Consider the following 17,748-nt stretch of genomic DNA (forward strand, 5'->3'; position numbering starts at 1 on the left):
AGATTATTATTGTGTCTATAACATATTGGAAGCTTTTTTGCATGCATATGAAGGCAATGGAATTTCTAAATCGATTGTCTTTATGTGTGAGTGGAATATGTGATGTTAGAATAATGCACTTCTATAATGCTACTGTTCCGTCTGTGATGACCGAGGTTGATGATCTCCGGCCGAGCGTTTGGATGCGTGGCTGGACTGTATGTTGTCCTCGAAGAATAATGTGAGTTTAATCTCGGCCTTCTGAAACACGGCGGCGGAAGCACCTGCACAAAGCACTCCGACGCTCAAGTAAGTGGGGGAATAATTAAGAGTAAACTACCATTTGTACCCACGAAAGTTGAAAACGCTGACATATCTACCCATAGAAAAAGAAAATTACTATTTGTACCCATGAAATATGGATTTCGCATAACAAAATTATCCAAACACTAAAAAATTACCTAAAATCCCTAAAATACCCTTATCTTTACCACCACACCACCTCCTTCACCCAATCACCTTCTTAACCCTAACCCTCTTCACCAAACCACCACCCCTCTTTTCCTTCCTAATCTCAAATCCCACCACCACCCTCTTCACCCAGCTACCACCCCTCTTTTCCTTTCTAACACACTCTCACCATTAAGTCGAAAACCTCAGCTTCATGTTCTGCGTAACAGAGCCCCTCTCTTCTTCCGACTAAACTCAACTTCAGGGCCCAGAGCTTGAGCTACAATGGCGCCGAAGAGGCAGGACGATGGAAGCACCAAGAAGAGGAAGCGGATTCCAGCTTCGGGCTCTAATGCCGAAACATTACATGAATCCCCTTCTAAGGCTCCTAAACTCTCTACCTCTAAGAAACCCTTCAAATCCCTCAAAACACGCAAACCAGACGCCGTTCCTAAAGACAAGACCAAGAAGACTCCCCTTACAGGTCGAGAACGTCGTCTTCATGCTAAGGTCTTAAAACGTTACCAATTTACTTTCAAATGCATTTGAATTTGTGTTTTGTTATTGTTATGAATCAGTGGAACATTTTGTTGTTTGATTTCAGGAACTTGCGGAGGCTAGAAAAAAGAAGAGGAAGCGCCATTTCACTATTGAGCAAGTTTTACTTTGAAATTTTGTATAACTCAAGGCTGGTGACAGAAGCTCTGCAAAAGATGAAGGGGAAAATTCCTGAAATTGCAGGCCTGTCTCGCCATCTGCAAGGTCTGCTGGAACGGCTGTTGCTTCAACTCTGACATTCTCGCAACTTTTGATGCTGCCGTCGCCGATAAGGTAGCGTGAAGAGGAGGGTCTCTGACGTGGTAGGCTCTGGTTTTTGGCTGATGGTGATGGTGGCGAGGATAAGCTGGCGCGGTGCTCCTGGGCTGGCAGAGGTCCGCGACGTTGCTAGCAGAGAAGGGTGAACGATGATGAGGAGGGTGAGACGGTGGTTTGTGGTTGATGCTGGGATTGGGTGGCTGAGAACATTGAAAGAGAGAGAGAGAGAGAGGAGGGAGGAAGGAGATGATAGTGTGGAGAGAAGGGTAATTTAGGGATTTTAGATAATTTTTTAGGGTTTGGATAATTTTGCCTGTAAAAATATTTTTTGATGGGTACAAATGGTAATTTCTTTTTTCTATGGGTAGATATGTCAGCGTTTTCAACTTTCGTGGGTACAAATGGTAGTTTACTCAATAATTAATGAATAAAGAGTAAATAACTAGAAGTGAATGTGGAACCTGCCCCTTTCTGAATCAGGGGGGTAAGATTTATAGGCTCCTTGGGTTTACTGGTGAGCTCCTGTTAGTTCCGATATTCCTGGTCAAGTGCCGTTGTGGATATCTTGTGAAGAGACGTGATTGAGTGGTGTATTCAGTTTCGGAGATAATTTATAAAGTTTGTTTGTTCTATTCTACTTGGTTCCGACTTTTAAGGTCAGTCTGCAACTGAACCTCCATGCCGATTATGGCGTGGTACGCATCATAGCCCCCCAGGTCGGCTAGCGTTCCGTGTAGGTCGGTAGGCGAGCTTTTTGTTTTTCATACGTGGCTAAGTTTTGTTTTGAAAAAATTTGAAAAGGGTTTTACTTGTCTCTTCGCAAATCGTGTCATCTTTTATTGCCCATTATTGCCGTGACTACGAGTGCCAGGGCGAGCTGTTCTATCTTCGGGTACCTCTGTTCCGTTGGTTGCATTACTCTGCTGACGAAGTATACTGGCTGTTGGATCCTTCCTGTCTCAGTGACAAGGGCCGAGCTTATGGAATGATTGGAAATGGATAGGTATAGATATAGAGGCTTGCCAACCTCAGGTCTTTGTAGTACGGAAGGTGATGATAGAAGGGTCTTTAGCTCGGCGAACGCCGTTTCGCACTCTGGTGTCCATTGAAATCGTTTGTTTTTTAAGATCGTCTGGAAAAATGGATGTGACCGACTTGAAACCGCGGGTAGGAATCGGGAGAGGGCGGCTATCTGTCCTGCTAGTTGTTGTACTTCCTTTATCGTCCTGGGGCTTGTCATGTTGAGTATAGCCTTGCATTTCTCGGGGTTTGCTTCGATCCCTCTGGAAGTCAACATGAATCCTAGGAATTTCCCTCCTTGGACTCCAAAGGCGCACTTTTCTGGGTTTAATCTCATGTTGTATGCTCGGATCTGTTCAAATATTTCCTTGAGGTCGTCGCAGTGTGACCGATCTTTAGTGGACTTGGCGACCATATCGTCCACATATATTTCAATGTTCCGACCTATTTGGTGTCGGAATACTTTGTCCATCAGACGCTGGTAGGTTGCACCTGCATTCTTAAGGCCAAATGGCATAACTCTATAACAGAAATTACCATGTTCAGTTATAAATGCTGTTTTGCTTTGGTCTTCTGGATGCATTAGAATCTGGTTGTACCCAGAGTATGCATCCATGAAGCTCAAGCTGTTAAAACCTGAGGCGTTGTCTACAAGTTTATCGATGCATGGCAGGGGATAAGCATCCTTGGGACATGCCTTGTTTAGATCCGTAAAGTCGATGCACATGCGCCATTTACCTGAGTTTTTTCTTACCATTACCACGTTTGAGAGCCATGTGGTGAAACGGATTTCTTTGATGAAGTTGGCCTTGAGGAGCTTTTCTGTTTCTTCTAAGGCCGCTTTTGACTTCTCTGTGCCGAGGTTTCGCTTTTTCTGGGCTATGGGTCGGCATGTCTTGTTAGTGGCTAACTTGTGGCAGATGATATCTGGGCTAATGCCAGGCATATCTGCCGGGGTCCAGGCGAACAGGTCAGCATAGTCTTGTAGTAACTTTATCAATTCCGATCTCTGTTGTCCTCTTAGTGCTTGGCCGATGTAAGTCACCTGTCCCGGGACTTGAGTTAGCTGGATCTTGTGTAGCTCATCTGTTGGTTGAGGTCTTTCCTGGGTATCTCCTCGAGGATCAAGCTCGGCCAGGGATAAGATTTCTGTGCCATTTATTGCATGGACCTCCCTTTGTTTGTGGCTTATGTCCGATTTTTTTAAGCTAGCATTGTAGCATTGCCGAGCTTGTTGTCGATCAGAATGTATTGTCGCTATCTTGCTGTCTTGCGCCTGAAACTTAACACACAGATGATAAGTAGATACGACTGCCCTGAACATATTCAGGGTAGGTCGTCCGAGGATAATATTGCAGGGGCTGGGGCAATCAACTATTAGGTATTGTACGCTAAGGTTTTTGATAATGGGTTGTTTCCCATCGTCGTCCTTAGCCATATGTAACCTTTGATTGGTACTCTCTCGCCAGAGAACCCTACTAATTCCCCGGACGATGGCTGTATTAGTTTTTCAGATAGATTCATTTTTAAGAAAGTAGAATAAAAGAGAACATCTAACAGGGTCATTGTTAGGTCCGTTAAAAAACATCATGGATTGAAATTTCTTTAGGTGAGCCCGGGGGTCACCAATCCCCTTGTACGGCTCAAGAGAGGAAGGGAGAGTGAAATGTTTTGGCATTTGGTAGTTTGTGATCTCCTCGGAAAACGGGTTGTCCAAGGTCAGCTTTTCCTTGGGGGGGTTGGCACAGATTAGATCGGCTGGACCTTGGGTTGGACCTTTGTTTTCTTCTTGCTTGCTGTTCTGCGTGGATAGCTCAGCTAATCTCTTGACTTCTGCTTGTAGTTCGGCCAGCTGGGCCATGAGTTCGGCCTGACTGGGTTGAGGGACTCCATTGTCAGCCATGTACTCAAATTAATGGGTCCTGCGTAAGAGAAGAAAAGAGGGTGGAAATAAAGTGGGGTTAGATCGGGCCCCACAGTGGGCGCCAAATGTTCCGTCTGTGATGACCGAGGTTGATGATCTCCGGCCGAGCGCTTGGATGCGTGGCTGGACTGTATGTTGTCCTCGAAGAACAATGTGAGTTTAATCTCGGCCTTCTGAAACACGGCGGCGGGAGCACCTGCACAAAGCACTCCGACGCTCAAGTAAGTGGGGGAATAATTAATGAATAAAGAGTAAATAACTAGAAGTGAATGTGGAACCTGCCCCTTTCTGAATCAGGGGGTAAGATTTATAGGTTTCTTGGGTTTACTGGTGAGCTCCTGTTAGTTCCGATATTCCTGGTCAAGTGCCGTTGTGAATATCTTGTGAAGAGACGTGATTGAGTGGTGTATTCAGTTTCGGAGATAATTTATAAAGTTTGTTTGTTCTGTTCTACTTGGTTCCGACTTTTAAGGTCAGTCTGCAACTGAACCTCCATGCCGATTATGGCGTGGTACGCATCAGCTACTATTAATGTATTTTCTTTAGTTATGTTTTCACAATTTTATTAGCCAACTAACTTTTTGTGTAACCAATAATAAATTTATAAAATAGTGAATGATAAAGGTAATATAAGAATTTGAATTGCTATTGTTATTGTTAAAAATTTCTTATATTTTCATATTACTTTTTTTTAAAAGATAAAAAAATAGATATACTTGATCGTTTAATTTATTTTACATTTTTCTTCTACCAGAGGCTTTCCTTGTAACAACTATGAAACATTGTAGCCAAATTATGGTTGCAAAAAGCAAGTTAGAGAGCCATAGTATATAAACTGTTAATTTCTTTTTACAACAACAATAATAATAATATTAAGCATTATTCATGTTATATATGTAGGCAATGCTCACAGCTGGGTCCGAAACTTCAGCTACTACTCTGGAATGGGCAGTGTCACTTCTCCTCAACAACCCTAAAACAATGAAGAAACTTGAAGCTGAGATAGAAACTCACGCAGGCCATGGTCAACTCTTGAATGAATCAGAAGCAACCAAACTCAAGTACCTGCAAAGCGTAATAACCGAGACTCTTCGCCTTTACCCAGCGGCTCCGCTTCTTCTACCTCACGAGTCTTCAAATGATTGCAAAGTTTGTGGTTATGATATACCAAAAGGAACAATGCTACTTGTGAATGCGTGGACACTGCAAAGAGACCCTGATTTATGGGTGGATCCTGCAATGTTTGTGCCAGAGAGATTTGATCTGGGAGATGGAAGTGGCGGTGGTGATCACGTAGTTTATAATATGGTTCCATTTGGGGTTGGAAGACGAGTTTGCCCTGGAGCTGCTTTGGCAAAACGTGTTATGGTACATGCATTGGGAGCATTGGTTCAGTGTTTTGAGTTGGACAAAATTGGAAATGAAGAAATCAACATGAAGGAAGGACTAGGTCTTACCATGCCCAAAGTTGAACCTTTGGTTGTGTTATGCAGCCCTCGCCAACAAATGATTAAGATTCTGTCCGATATGTAATAATTCAAGGTATTATAGTGTGCATCTTGCTGTGACGTTAGATTTTTATTGGTTGAATAAGGTGACATTAGATTTTTATTCATCAATTTCTGCATAGTAAATAAACATCCTACGACTTCCCAGTAAACCTAACACTAATAGACTAATTCTAACATTCTCTCCGTGATTTTGATACAATTTCACTCTCTCTATTGATTAAGCAGCTAACTACTTCTTGGTTTTCCAGTAACCCTATGAGTCTGATCTATCTCTTCCATATATTGTTGGCTTTCAAGTAGTGATACCTACAAGTCTCTATTTATCATGTTTGTACATATCCACACAACAACACAAACTTCAAATCTCTAATATTATTTAAGCCCACATTCTTTTTCCACATTCTTCATTAACTTTAGAGCGAAAATGACAAAAGGATTATTTGATTCTCTTGTGCATGTATACCTGGTCTCCTTTCCGAGGCAAGGCCACGTCAACCCTCTCCTGAGGCTAGCAAGCGCTTAGCCACAAAAGGTCTGCTGGTCACCATTTGCACGCCGGAAAGCTGGGCAAAACAAATGAGTCTTGCCAGCGATATAGTCCCGGGTAAGCCGTCCCTAAACTGGGTGCGGCTCGAGTCCTTCGAAGACCAGTGGGCCGAGGACGAGCCACGTCGCCAAGACTTGGACCAGTGTCTTCCCCAGCTAGAATCCGTTGGAAAGAGAGTCCTCCCTGTCATCATCAAGAACCAACACCCTCCGGTGTCTTGCCTCATCAACAACCCCTTTATTCCATGGGTTTCCGACGTGGCGGAGTCCCTCCGCCTCCCTTCCGCCATGCTCTGGGTTCAATCCTGCGCATGCTTCTCCGCTTACTACCATTACTACCACAAATTGGTGCCGTTTCCGTCCGAAACCGACCTAGAGCTCGACGTTCACTTACCCTGCATGCCGTTGCTGAAGTCCGACGAAATTCCCAGTTTTCTGCACCCTAATACTCCTGAACCTTTTCTGAGAAGGGCCATCCTGGGACAGTATAGGAACTTGGAGTTGGAGAAACCGTTTTGCGTTCTCATAGACACATTTATGGAGTTGGAGCACGAGAATGTTGACTTCATGTCTAAGATCCGACCTATCAAGACGGTGGGACCGTTAGTTGTTCAGTAACCCCAAGGCAGCCAACAACGCCGCCGTGAAGGGTGGCTTGCTAAAGGCTGATGACTGTATCATCCAGTGGCTCGACACAAAGCCAACGTCCTCGGTGGTTTACGTGTCTTTCGGCAGCGTGGTGTATTTGAAGCAGAAGCAGGTGGATGAGATCGCTTACGGTCTTTTGGATTCAGGAGTTTCTTTTCTTCGGGTGATGAAGCCGCCGCACAAAGATTCTGAGCTCAAGATTCACGTGCTGCCGGAGGGAATGTTGGAAAAGGCGGGAAACAATGGTAAGATAGTGTGGTGGAGTCCCCAGAAGCAAGTCCTGGAGCAGTCCTCTGTGGCGTGCTTCGTCACCCACTGTGGGTGGAACTCATCCATGGAGACCATGGGCTCCGGGATGCCCCTTGTGGCATTTCCGCAGTGGGGCGACCAAGTCACGAATTCTAAATATTTAGTGGATGTGTTTAAAGTTGCGGTTAGAATGTGTAGGGGCCAAGCTGCCAACGAGTTGATTAAAAGAGAAGAGGTTAAGTGTTGTTTATTAGAGGCAACGGTTGGCACCAAGGCAAAGGAGATTAAGGAGAATGTTTTGAAGTTGAAGGCAGCTGCAGAAGCCGCTGTGGCGGAATGTGGATCTTCTGACCGGAATATCCAAGAATTTGTGGATGAAGTTAGAAAGAGAAGTTTGGAAATAATTAAGATAAGCAGCAATAATAATAATAATAATAAGTCAGCCAAAGTGAAAATTCACATGAAATCATATAATTATCTTCATCTAAAGTTGATAGCAAATAGTCATGAGATAAATTGACAAGTTTGATTAAATTATTCTTTAATAACTTTTAATTATCAATTTCACATGAAGATTACTGCATGTTAGTTTTTACCGTCAGCTAATGTCGCAGCGTGTTCTACCGAGGAACCCACAACATCTCTTAGTGAGGTTGGTGATTTTCTTGAAGAAGCCAATTCCTAACAGCAAGGCACAGTTAGTTTGAACTTTGCAGCTTTGATCTATATTGCATTAATTAATAAGAGAATAAAGTTCTGAGGAAAAAAAGTGATGCTTTATTTCTGTTGTTGTTCCCACCGTTATGAACGAATTAAAATCATTCCAAGAGAAAACACAACACTATTGCACTGCAAACAACCCAATCGCACATGGAGGTGTATTAATATTTTATGTAAAGTTTTTACACATAATTAGTAAAAAATTGAGGTGAGGTCGTTCATTATTCTTGACTTTTAAGTCAAGTAATTGAAGAGTGTTTGTTTGTGTGTGTCACTGTGTTACCCGTGCTGCTTGTTCTGTTAGTTGTTTGTAATTCCTCGTCTAGTTTTCACTTTTGCTTCTTCTCATATTTAACTTAATCTAAGCTAATAAGCTATTATGTGTCCGGTTGTTGGAAAATAATGTACACAAATTATTCTAATTAAATATATAGACTCTAATTAAGGAGTAAATATATTAGTATATTAAACATAATTTTTGAATTGAATTTTGAGAATAAAATAATATTTAAAATTTTTTATTATTAAAAATTCTTTGATTAGTTTGTTTAAGATTGTTATTTTGAGATTTTATTTTCTCATATATTGAGTATGATTTTATTTTGATATTTTTTATTATATTATTAATTAATTATTTTTTAAATTAATCTTAAAAGTAACTAAATCAAGCTTAGTTTATTTTAGATTGTTGTTTTAAGATTTTGTTTCTTAACATATTGGGTATGATTTTATTTTGATGGTCTTTATTTTCTCTATACCTGTATATGGGTGTTTTAGGAGTGTACAACTATTACAAAAAAAATATTTAATAATATTAAATACTTTTTGAAGGGTATTTACAAATTTGATTAATTAATATTATTGATATTATTATTAATATTAATAAATGGTTACTAACCGTTTAGTACCATTTGGTTGAAAGGACACAACCTTTTAAGGATTGTGTATGTTTAAAACATTGTGTTTATTGGTTAAAATGACACAACTTTTTAAGAATTGTATATATTCAAAACATTGTATCTATTGGTAATAGAAAAGACACAACCATTTGTATACGTAACTAATCATAATTGCTACGTGCGATATGTATAAATAAATCATTGTCCACTATTTCAGAAATATAAGTACTAAGTGTACATTTTAATCAACTATTAAGAGATTTTCTTTGTTCGAAAGAATTGAGAATTTCTTACTATTGCTAATTAAGAAATTCTTAGGTTTCATTGTATCTTGGGAGAGTATTGTCATCAACCCTATAACAACTAAATGTGGAAACAAATATCTTTCTAAAGAAAGCGATCTAATCGTGTTTTGAAACTACTATATAAATATAAAATTTTGTCATCTTCTCATACTACTATACCCAACACTTTTAAAATTATTTTATAAAATCTCAAGTAGAATAATCTGGTTAGGACTTAGGACTACAAATAATAAAAAAAATAGGATAGAATAATTATTAAATACAACATATATTAATTAAATTGTTATAATCAAGATAAATTTTTTTAACACATATAAGACATTAAAGATACAATTAATATATTACTATTACTATTATGTTTCTTTTTATTTTATATTATTGTTTGGTATTTGTATAAATAACCAAAGATATATAATTATTTTATACAATTTAAATATATTCATGATAAATTTCATTTAAAAATATATTTCAAACATAAATACAAAAAAATAAATATTGAATATTTTTATGATAAGAGCTTTAAAGTAAAATTTTTAGAAAAATATCTAACTGATATATTTAATGAATTATCTTAATGTACAAATACTATGTACTCCATGTAATTCATTGTGTTTAAAAAAGAAAAAATTAACGGAAAAGCTCTGCATACAAGCCATTAGGGCTTGTATGCTTTACAAGTTCATTAAGCAATAAAACAAAAAAACGTGTTGCTCCACATACGTTGTATACACGCGCTATATAAGATCCCGCGTATATCTAACTACCAAATTTAAAAGATTTGTTTCCTTCTTCGTTTTCGTTATTTTGAGATTTAGTTGTTCTTCTTCTCGCGCGTCTTCCCTCCTTCTTCTCAATCGTTCTTTTCCTCTCCTTTTCTCACTGGTATGTTCTTCGTTTACGTTACTTTCCTCTCTCTCTGCAACTCAAGCTTCATTTTCTATTTTGATTTGTTGTTTTCTGAAATCAAAGTTTGAACTCGTTTTGAAGATAATGGATCATTCAACCTCAGATTGTCAGCTGAATCCAGGCGAAGTGGATTATGAATTTGAATCTAACGAAGTTCCTGAGGTTTGATTTACATAGGATTAGTATGAATTTTCTTTCAGTAATTTGTATAGTATTGTGTAGTTGAAAAATTGCTGAACATTGACTGTGAAAGTAACACGTTAACATGAATTTGTCGATTCAATGTATTAGTTGTGATTAATTATCTGGAATTTATAGCAGACGCTCGGGTGTAGATCAATTCCATTTTGGGTGTATTTTTTCTAGAAGTGTGGGTGTATTTACACTTTACTGGTTTTTTGTTATTTTAATTGAGTTGTTGTTGTTCAGGTGTATTATATCAGACATGATTGGGTGTGTTTTTAGTTTTTGACATGGTGTATTCTGCAGCCTGTGTATTTACAGTTTATGGCTTTAAAGGTCATTTTGTAGTTGAGTTGTTGCGGTTCGGGTGTATCATATTAGACATGATTGGGTGTATTTGAGTCATATCTATGGGTGTATTCACAGTTTCTGACATGGTGTATTGTGTAGCCTCTCTCGGTTGTTGATGACGAGCTTGTTCCGAAGGTTGGAATGACCTTTACCACCCTTGAAGATGCTGGAAAATTTTACAGGAACTACGCTAAGGCTGCAGGTTTCTCTACAAGAGTTCGATGCACAAATAGGAAGGGAAACGAGATTAAGAATCAACTGATTACATGTAGCAGAGAGCGAAAATGGAAATCTAAAATATCTCCGACCGAGAAGACCAATCCGACAGCCGGTTTAAACTGTCCTGCAAGAATTTATATACACACATTGAAGGATGTCGGTGCTTGGATCATTTCAAAGGTTGTGCTGGATCATTCACACCCCTGCTGTCCAAGTAAAGCAGAGATGCTCAAACAGCACAGGGAACTAAGCATGTCCATTCGTCGTACGATAGAGAATAACGAGGAGGCCGGTATCAGACCAAGCAAAACCTACCAATCATTTGTTGCGGCTGCTGGGGTCACCGCGAGTTAAATTTTATCGAAAAGGACGTGAGGAATTACATTACCAGGGAAGTACGGAATATTTCCGGACAAGAAGATGCAAAGAAATTCGGGAAATATTTCTTAAGAATGAAAGAGAAGAATTCGAATTTCTTTTTTGAGCTCGAACTCTAGGAGGATCAATCGATTAAGCTCGCTTTTTGGGCCGATGCAAGAAGCAGAGCTGCCTTTGAGTATTTCGGAGACATCATTTCATTCGACACCACCTACAATACAAACAAGTAATAAACTGCCACTGTTTATGATGCTAAATTAATGTATTTTTACGAATTCGCAGCAGAGGTGTATATTGGCTGTTTCATTGGGTGTATACGAAGCATTTATTGGGGTGTACCTAATGATTTTGCATTCTGGACTATGGTAATTTGTTTCAGGTATAATTTGGTCTGTGGTTCTTTTGTCGGGGTGAATCACCACGGTCAGTCAACACTTCTCGGATGCTCTTTGGTGAAGAACGAAGAAATTGAATCATTCAAATAGTTATTTCAATGCTGGCTTCGTTGCATGGGAGGAAACGCTCCGAAAGGGTTTCTCACCGATCAGTGCGCATCAATGAAAAGGGCTTTAGAGGCCTGTATGCCAACGACAATTCACCGTTGGTGTATTTGGCACATCATGAAAAAGATTCCAAGCAAATTAAACGGGTACAAGGGACATGCTGATATTGAACAAGAAATGAGCCAAGTTGTTTGGAACTCTCATAGCAAAGACTTATTCGATAGGAATTGGAATGATTTTCTGCTGAATTTTGGTCTTGCGAACAACAAGTGGCTTTCAGGTAATGTCTTTTTAAAATCTGCAGCAGAGGTGTAAATTGCATGTTCCCTCGGGTGTATTTATAGTCTGTGTTTGGGTGTATTATGCAGATCTGTACGAAGACCGTCACATATGGGTTCCTATCTATCTGGATCACCACTTATGGGCAGGGATGAAAAGCACACAAAGGAGCGAGAGCATGCATTCATTTTTTAACAAGTATATCACCCGGAACAGCTCGCTTATTCAGTTCGTCAAACAATACGATAATTGCCTCGGAAGCAGGGAGCAAGCAGAGAGAGAATCAGATGCTGCAGATTTTCATACAGTCATACCGTGTGCAACCAAATCCTCCATTGAAGCTCAGTTTCAAGATGCGTACACTCATGCAAAGTTTAGGGAAGTCCAAGCGTAATTCAGAGGAAAGGCGAATTGCATCACCAGATTAAAGAATTCTGCTCTAGGCTATTCAGTATACGAAGTCGGAGAACAAGTTTCCAGCTCAATATTCAACAAGTTCGTGGTTACTTACGACTCAATTGCAGCCGAGGTAAAATGCCAATGCTCATTATTCGAGTCGAGGGGGATACTATGCCGTCACGCACTAAGCGTGTTAAGCTTCGAACAAGTAAGCCAAGTGTCACATAGATATATACTGGAACGATGGAGCAAGAAGGTAAAGAGGCGACACACACACATCAAGAGCAGCCACGACGAGCCACTAATGGATCCAAGAAGCAAGAGGTTCTACCAATTGATTTTTTGTTCGCAAAATATTTGCGAATTTGCATCCGAATCGGAGGAGCTGACTGCAATTCTGCACCGTGCGTACGATAACGTCATGGCCGAGGACAATATACACCCAACACAACTAACGAAATAGACCTAAATATTAAAGTAAAGAAGACAGAGGCAACTTACAGTGAATTTATTAACCTTCTTTCTCTCTTCGCCGGGAGCTTTTTTGTGTAGCGGGTCAAGTATATGACATCTCCGCTTCGTTGTATCTATCAGCCATAACCACCAATGCCCCGAGTAGCAAACAGGTGCAAAAATCTGAAGGATTGCCACATTTCAACAGTGTGTTATTTTATTTGGCATATAAGTAAAGAAGCGTACTAACAAATTTAGCAATATGGATGTGAAGTTAATTTTTTTGCATCTATGAAGGGAATAAAACTCGGGTAGTCTTCCACCCTGAATTCCTTATTCGTTTTCGGTGATATGAATTCCCCGTTTGGGTGATCCGAAAGTGCCATGTTCTGCAAGAATTGCAAAACAAGAAATAAAATACTGAAAATACACAAGATACAATTTAGAAATATATGCCGAAATCAATTTTACATTAATAAACATTGCAGTTGACTTTGGTGTAAAAACATTAATGTTATTCTAATATTACCCTAGATTCTATATCACTTTTTGCCTGGAGGGATGCAAGGTGCATTCTAATCAAAAGGTATTCATCTTGGGCAATTAGAGTGCACATGTGCTCATACTCGTTAGTATTGCCATCTGCGTCTTCCTTCAGTCGCGTCCCCCAGATGTAGCACTTTTGTTTCATATCATCCGTAATCTGATTCATTCCCCCAGGAGTTTCAAACTTCCCAGAACTTTCCCCCCAGTCTCCCTTTGAATTTGTGGACTTTTGTTTTTTCCCTTCGCCGCACTGCTTGCTATTTTTTGGACCAAATCGTCTAATTGTTCTATCAAATTTGCAGCTTCTGGAGATTTTGCCCTTTCTGTCTCCTGTGTTGACGCTCCCTCCTGGCTTGAATCAGTCAATCCAAGGCTGAATGATGGCACCCCTGAATCTGTTTTAGGAACATAGGATGTTGTCCGTGCCATCATCAACAGGGCAGCAACGTCTTCTGCGGCTGGATGACTGCGTCATCATGTATAAGAATAAGAATAAGAACAAAAATATACGGATGATAAGCAAAGATTGATTTTAGTCTGATGAATTTACATTTTAGTTGGAGCTGGGGGAAGCGTGGGTGTGGTTTCTTGAAGTTGTTTGGGGGTTTCAGGAGTGCTGCACAGTTACACAAAATTAATCATGGCGTAAAAAAAACTAATCAGGAACAATATACACCTAAACTGTTAGCAAATATACACCCAAACTCTAAACAAATATACACCCAATACTATTTCTTACGTTTCTGTAGTCCCTTCAATCTGTAGCATAGGGGTTGGTTCAAAATCTGTCTCAGTGGTTGTTTGGGATGTCGGCACAAAAACCTGAATCGGGACTCTAAACAAGAAGAAAAAAGAAGGGTTAACAACGCCTTTGAAAATAATAAGGTTATAAGGTTGAAATATTCTTGGAAAACTCACATTGTAAGCGCATCCGACGGTGTCTGTTCCCTCACAACCATCATATTCGAATCAGCCGGACTCAACCTAAAATACACCCAAAGAAGGTCAAAAAATACACCCGAACAATTCAAAAAGAAGACAGGCTTTGTTTTTTGAGAACTTACATACTTGCAGTTTTTGCTTTTTTTTCCTGCCTTTTTTTTCTTGAATAAAATAATAAAGGGCTTTTTTTTTCTAAAAAAAATATATATAGAATTAGAAGTAGAAGGTAATAGAAGAACAAAAGTAACGGTTATTTGAAAGAGAAATTACATGCTCTCTGACGGCTGATTTACACTACTCTGTTCTGTGCGTCCTTGAGAGGAAGGATAATCACTTCCCAAGTTCACAACCGGTATTCTAAAACAGATTTGATGTTATTCAGACAAAATAAGATACAGGTATAAAATACACCCAAATGAATGCACAAGATACAACCAACCGAATGGACAATATACACCCAACACAACAAACGAAATATCCCAACTTAATAAACAACATACACCCAACTTGATCAACAAAATACACCCAAATGGTTCCACAAAATACACCCAAATCATGATAACAATATTTTATTAAATAAAGCTTCTTACATTTCAGAGGACACATAGCGACCTTCTGTCGATCGCAGGTCTGCTTGGTTCTCCCTGCGAAACAAGAAACAATTATTAGCAAACAAAACACACCAAAATCTGAAATAGACACCCCACCAATACATACCCCTCTGCAGCAGATTTATCAACGTTTTCCCTTAGCCATTCTTCTAGTTCGTCACTTGATATTTCATATCTCTCACTACATTCATAAAAGAAGATGTTAACAAAAATAATTACGATGATAGACGGTAATATAGCTTACGAGGTACTGTACCCATCAAAGTATTGATCTTCTTCAGGAGGTGAATCCTCCACAACAACTTTTTTCTTTTTTGGTTGTGTTCTGGGTGGAAAAAAAAGAGTACCAATGAAAAATAAAAAATTAATTTTATCACAGAATATTATCCAAAGAAGTGCTTACTTTTTTGGTGATGTTTTTGTCTTTTTCTTTTTCTTTTCCTTCTCCACCGGTGATGATTCTTCGCTCCTATAAGTTAATAAGAGACACTTCAGTTAATACACGAAATCTTTATAATGAAGCCAAAAGAAAGGAGTAATAATTTCAGGACATTACTCATCACTTGATTCAGATTCAGATTCTAAATCAGAATCTGACTCCTCTTGACTCTTCTTTCTTTTTCTGGAGTCCATTCTGGAAGGCAAACAATCATTATTTAGAACATACTAAAAAATACACCCAAATGAATGCACAAGATACACCCAACTGAATATATAATATACACCCAACGCAGCAAACGAAACACACCCAACTTAATAAATTACATACACCCAACGTGATCAACAAAATACACCCAACTCGAAAAAGAAATTACACCCAAGTATGGTACTTACTTTTTCCCCTTTTTGCTGCGGTGTTTTCTTCCTGAATCCTCTGAGTCTTCTTGAGTCTTAGATTCAGAGGTAGAAGTGTCACTGTCAGTAGTTGTTTCTGTCTCCGAAGACGATGTTGAACTCGCCTTCCTTTTTTGTTTTTTTTTTTTCTTTTTTTTTTCTTTTTTTTCATTTTTTCTCTTGCTCTTGTCTCCGCCATCTTCACAATCCCCTGAAACATTAGATATTTTAGCTAGCAGCATTCAAGTAAATAAAATACAACCAACATATTATGTTTACTTACCAAAATTTCCTCTCTTTCTGCAGTCATTCTTTCCACCAACTGCTCCTTAGTCCAGTTGGCAATCCAGGGCTTTGGTGGTCTTTCAGCCCTCTTCTTGCCTTTGTTTTTTGAAAGATGAAAGTAAATTATCATCAGGGCGAAGAGGCAGCCATCAATTGCCTTCTTTTTTTTTCTCCTTATAGTCTGTGATGCCCTTGACCATGAAGGTCAAAACATGCCCCCCCAGTTTCTCTCCGATATGCCGTCCATCTTAAAAATTGGGGCCAAGTGCACAGGCGATATTTTGTTTATCGTCGTTGGCAAAAGGAACGCCATCTATATATAGAGGATGAATATCCTCTTGAACATCAGGCGTTCCTCTTCGTTGCCAACGCCGATTTCCATCATCTCATCGGTAAGACTTTTGAGGGTCTTACTCTGGAATCTTCTAAAAATTATTTTGTCATCATCAGAAAGTTTCTTATACTCAACTTTCTCAGGAAATAGATCTCCTACAAAAAGGAAAACAAAAAAGTATCCAAGTCGGTTCAAATACACCCAATCATCAACTTAATATACACCTATAATTTTAAGCTAGTTACCTGTTGCATTGATGCCAAGCGCATCACCTATTATTTTTGGTGTTATTTTGAAAGAACCATATCCTGTTTTCAGTCTGTTCTCCCCATGTTTGAAGTTGTTTGCTTTACCTTGAGTATTGTTGCTTTGTTTTCTCTTCAGATTCTTGATGGAGAGTTTGATGGTGTGTTGATGGAGGTTTCGAAGGTTAGCGACGACTTGTATATTTTGAACTTCGATTTTCGCTCGAAAACGGAAGGGTTGCTTTGTATTCGAATCGGTTTGAGAAGTGGAAGAAGTGAAAGAGTCTGTCATTACTCCTAGGATACGTAACCGTTTGAGTGTTGAGCGCGTGAATGTGACGCTCCATGTAATCCTTCTTCATGCGCATGAGTTGTATTTGGGCTGGGTCAACTTGTAAGCTTGTAAACTTGTAGCAGACCCGAAAAATTAAATCTTGTTTGATACGATTTGATTCAATATGAAGATTACCATTAAATTTTTAGACTAAAACATCGCTAAATTAATAAGTTCTAATTTTTTCATATAAAATATGGAAAGGACATTAATCGAATCTTAAAAATATTAGTGTTTGAAAATCTTTTATATATGTTAAAGAGATTATATACTAATAAATTAATGTTAAATTTAATAAATGAAATTTATTACTCTAAAAAAATAAGATATTATTTTTATCACCTTTTCACGACAAAATATTTATGGCAAGAGGTTTTTAATTTTTTATTTTTTTAGAAAAAGAAACTCTCTCAAAAAAATAAGGTGCATAGATAAAATTTAATAAGTAATTGAGTTTGGAACATTCACGAATCTCTATCTTTCGAAGACTTGCAGGATATCTAATTATAAGAAGGATTTATAGAACAGGACAATGGCTTACGGTAAGTTGATACAGCATACTGAGCATAGGCATGTCATCCTCCTTTAAGCATGTCATCCTCCTTTAAAGCTCTCCAGCTTTAGGTCTTGCATGTTATGTAATGTAACATATTTCAACCTACTAATCTGTTAAATGCAAAGATCTTTTAGCATGAGAAAATAGCTAAAAAAAGGAGAAAATTATATAAATATAATTAATCAAAACAATATTCTCAATCTTTGTAAAAAATTTAATTATTAAAATAAAATGATACATAAAATGGTTAATATACATTTTTTTTGTTATTAAAGATTTAAATTTGATTTTATAATTTTTTTGTGAATTTTATTAAATAGATA

At 38.6% G+C, this 17,748-nt stretch overlaps 3 protein-coding genes across 3 annotated transcripts in view; all 3 read left to right on the forward strand.

Annotated features, from left to right (window-relative positions):
• Positions 1 to 5,874, forward strand: part of LOC107632465 (cytochrome P450 81F3-like) — an 18,705-nt gene extending 12,831 nt beyond the window's left edge. The window contains exon 2 of the mRNA XM_016336140.2: positions 5,090 to 5,874. Coding sequence (XP_016191626.1) covers positions 5,090 to 5,722 — 633 coding nt within the window. The 3' untranslated portion in view covers positions 5,723 to 5,874. The remainder of the gene's footprint in view (positions 1 to 5,089) is intronic.
• LOC107632464 (cinnamate beta-D-glucosyltransferase-like) lies at positions 6,048 to 7,663 on the forward strand. Its single transcript, XM_016336139.2, is given in 3 exon segments — positions 6,048 to 6,209; positions 6,212 to 6,855; positions 6,857 to 7,663. Coding segments are annotated over 3 exon segments (1,536 nt in total). The 5' UTR covers positions 6,048 to 6,124.
• The window catches only part of LOC107629538 (DEAD-box ATP-dependent RNA helicase 42), a 31,433-nt gene continuing 26,285 nt past the window's right edge, over positions 12,601 to 17,748 (forward strand). Inside the window, exon 1 of the mRNA XM_021118136.1 lies at positions 12,601 to 12,609. The gene's annotated coding sequence lies outside the window, so the exon portion shown is untranslated. The remainder of the gene's footprint in view (positions 12,610 to 17,748) is intronic.

The sequence above is a fragment of the Arachis ipaensis genome, chromosome B03 (genome assembly GCF_000816755.2).
Source record: "Arachis ipaensis cultivar K30076 chromosome B03, Araip1.1, whole genome shotgun sequence".
Taxonomy (NCBI): Eukaryota; Viridiplantae; Streptophyta; class Magnoliopsida; order Fabales; family Fabaceae; genus Arachis; species Arachis ipaensis.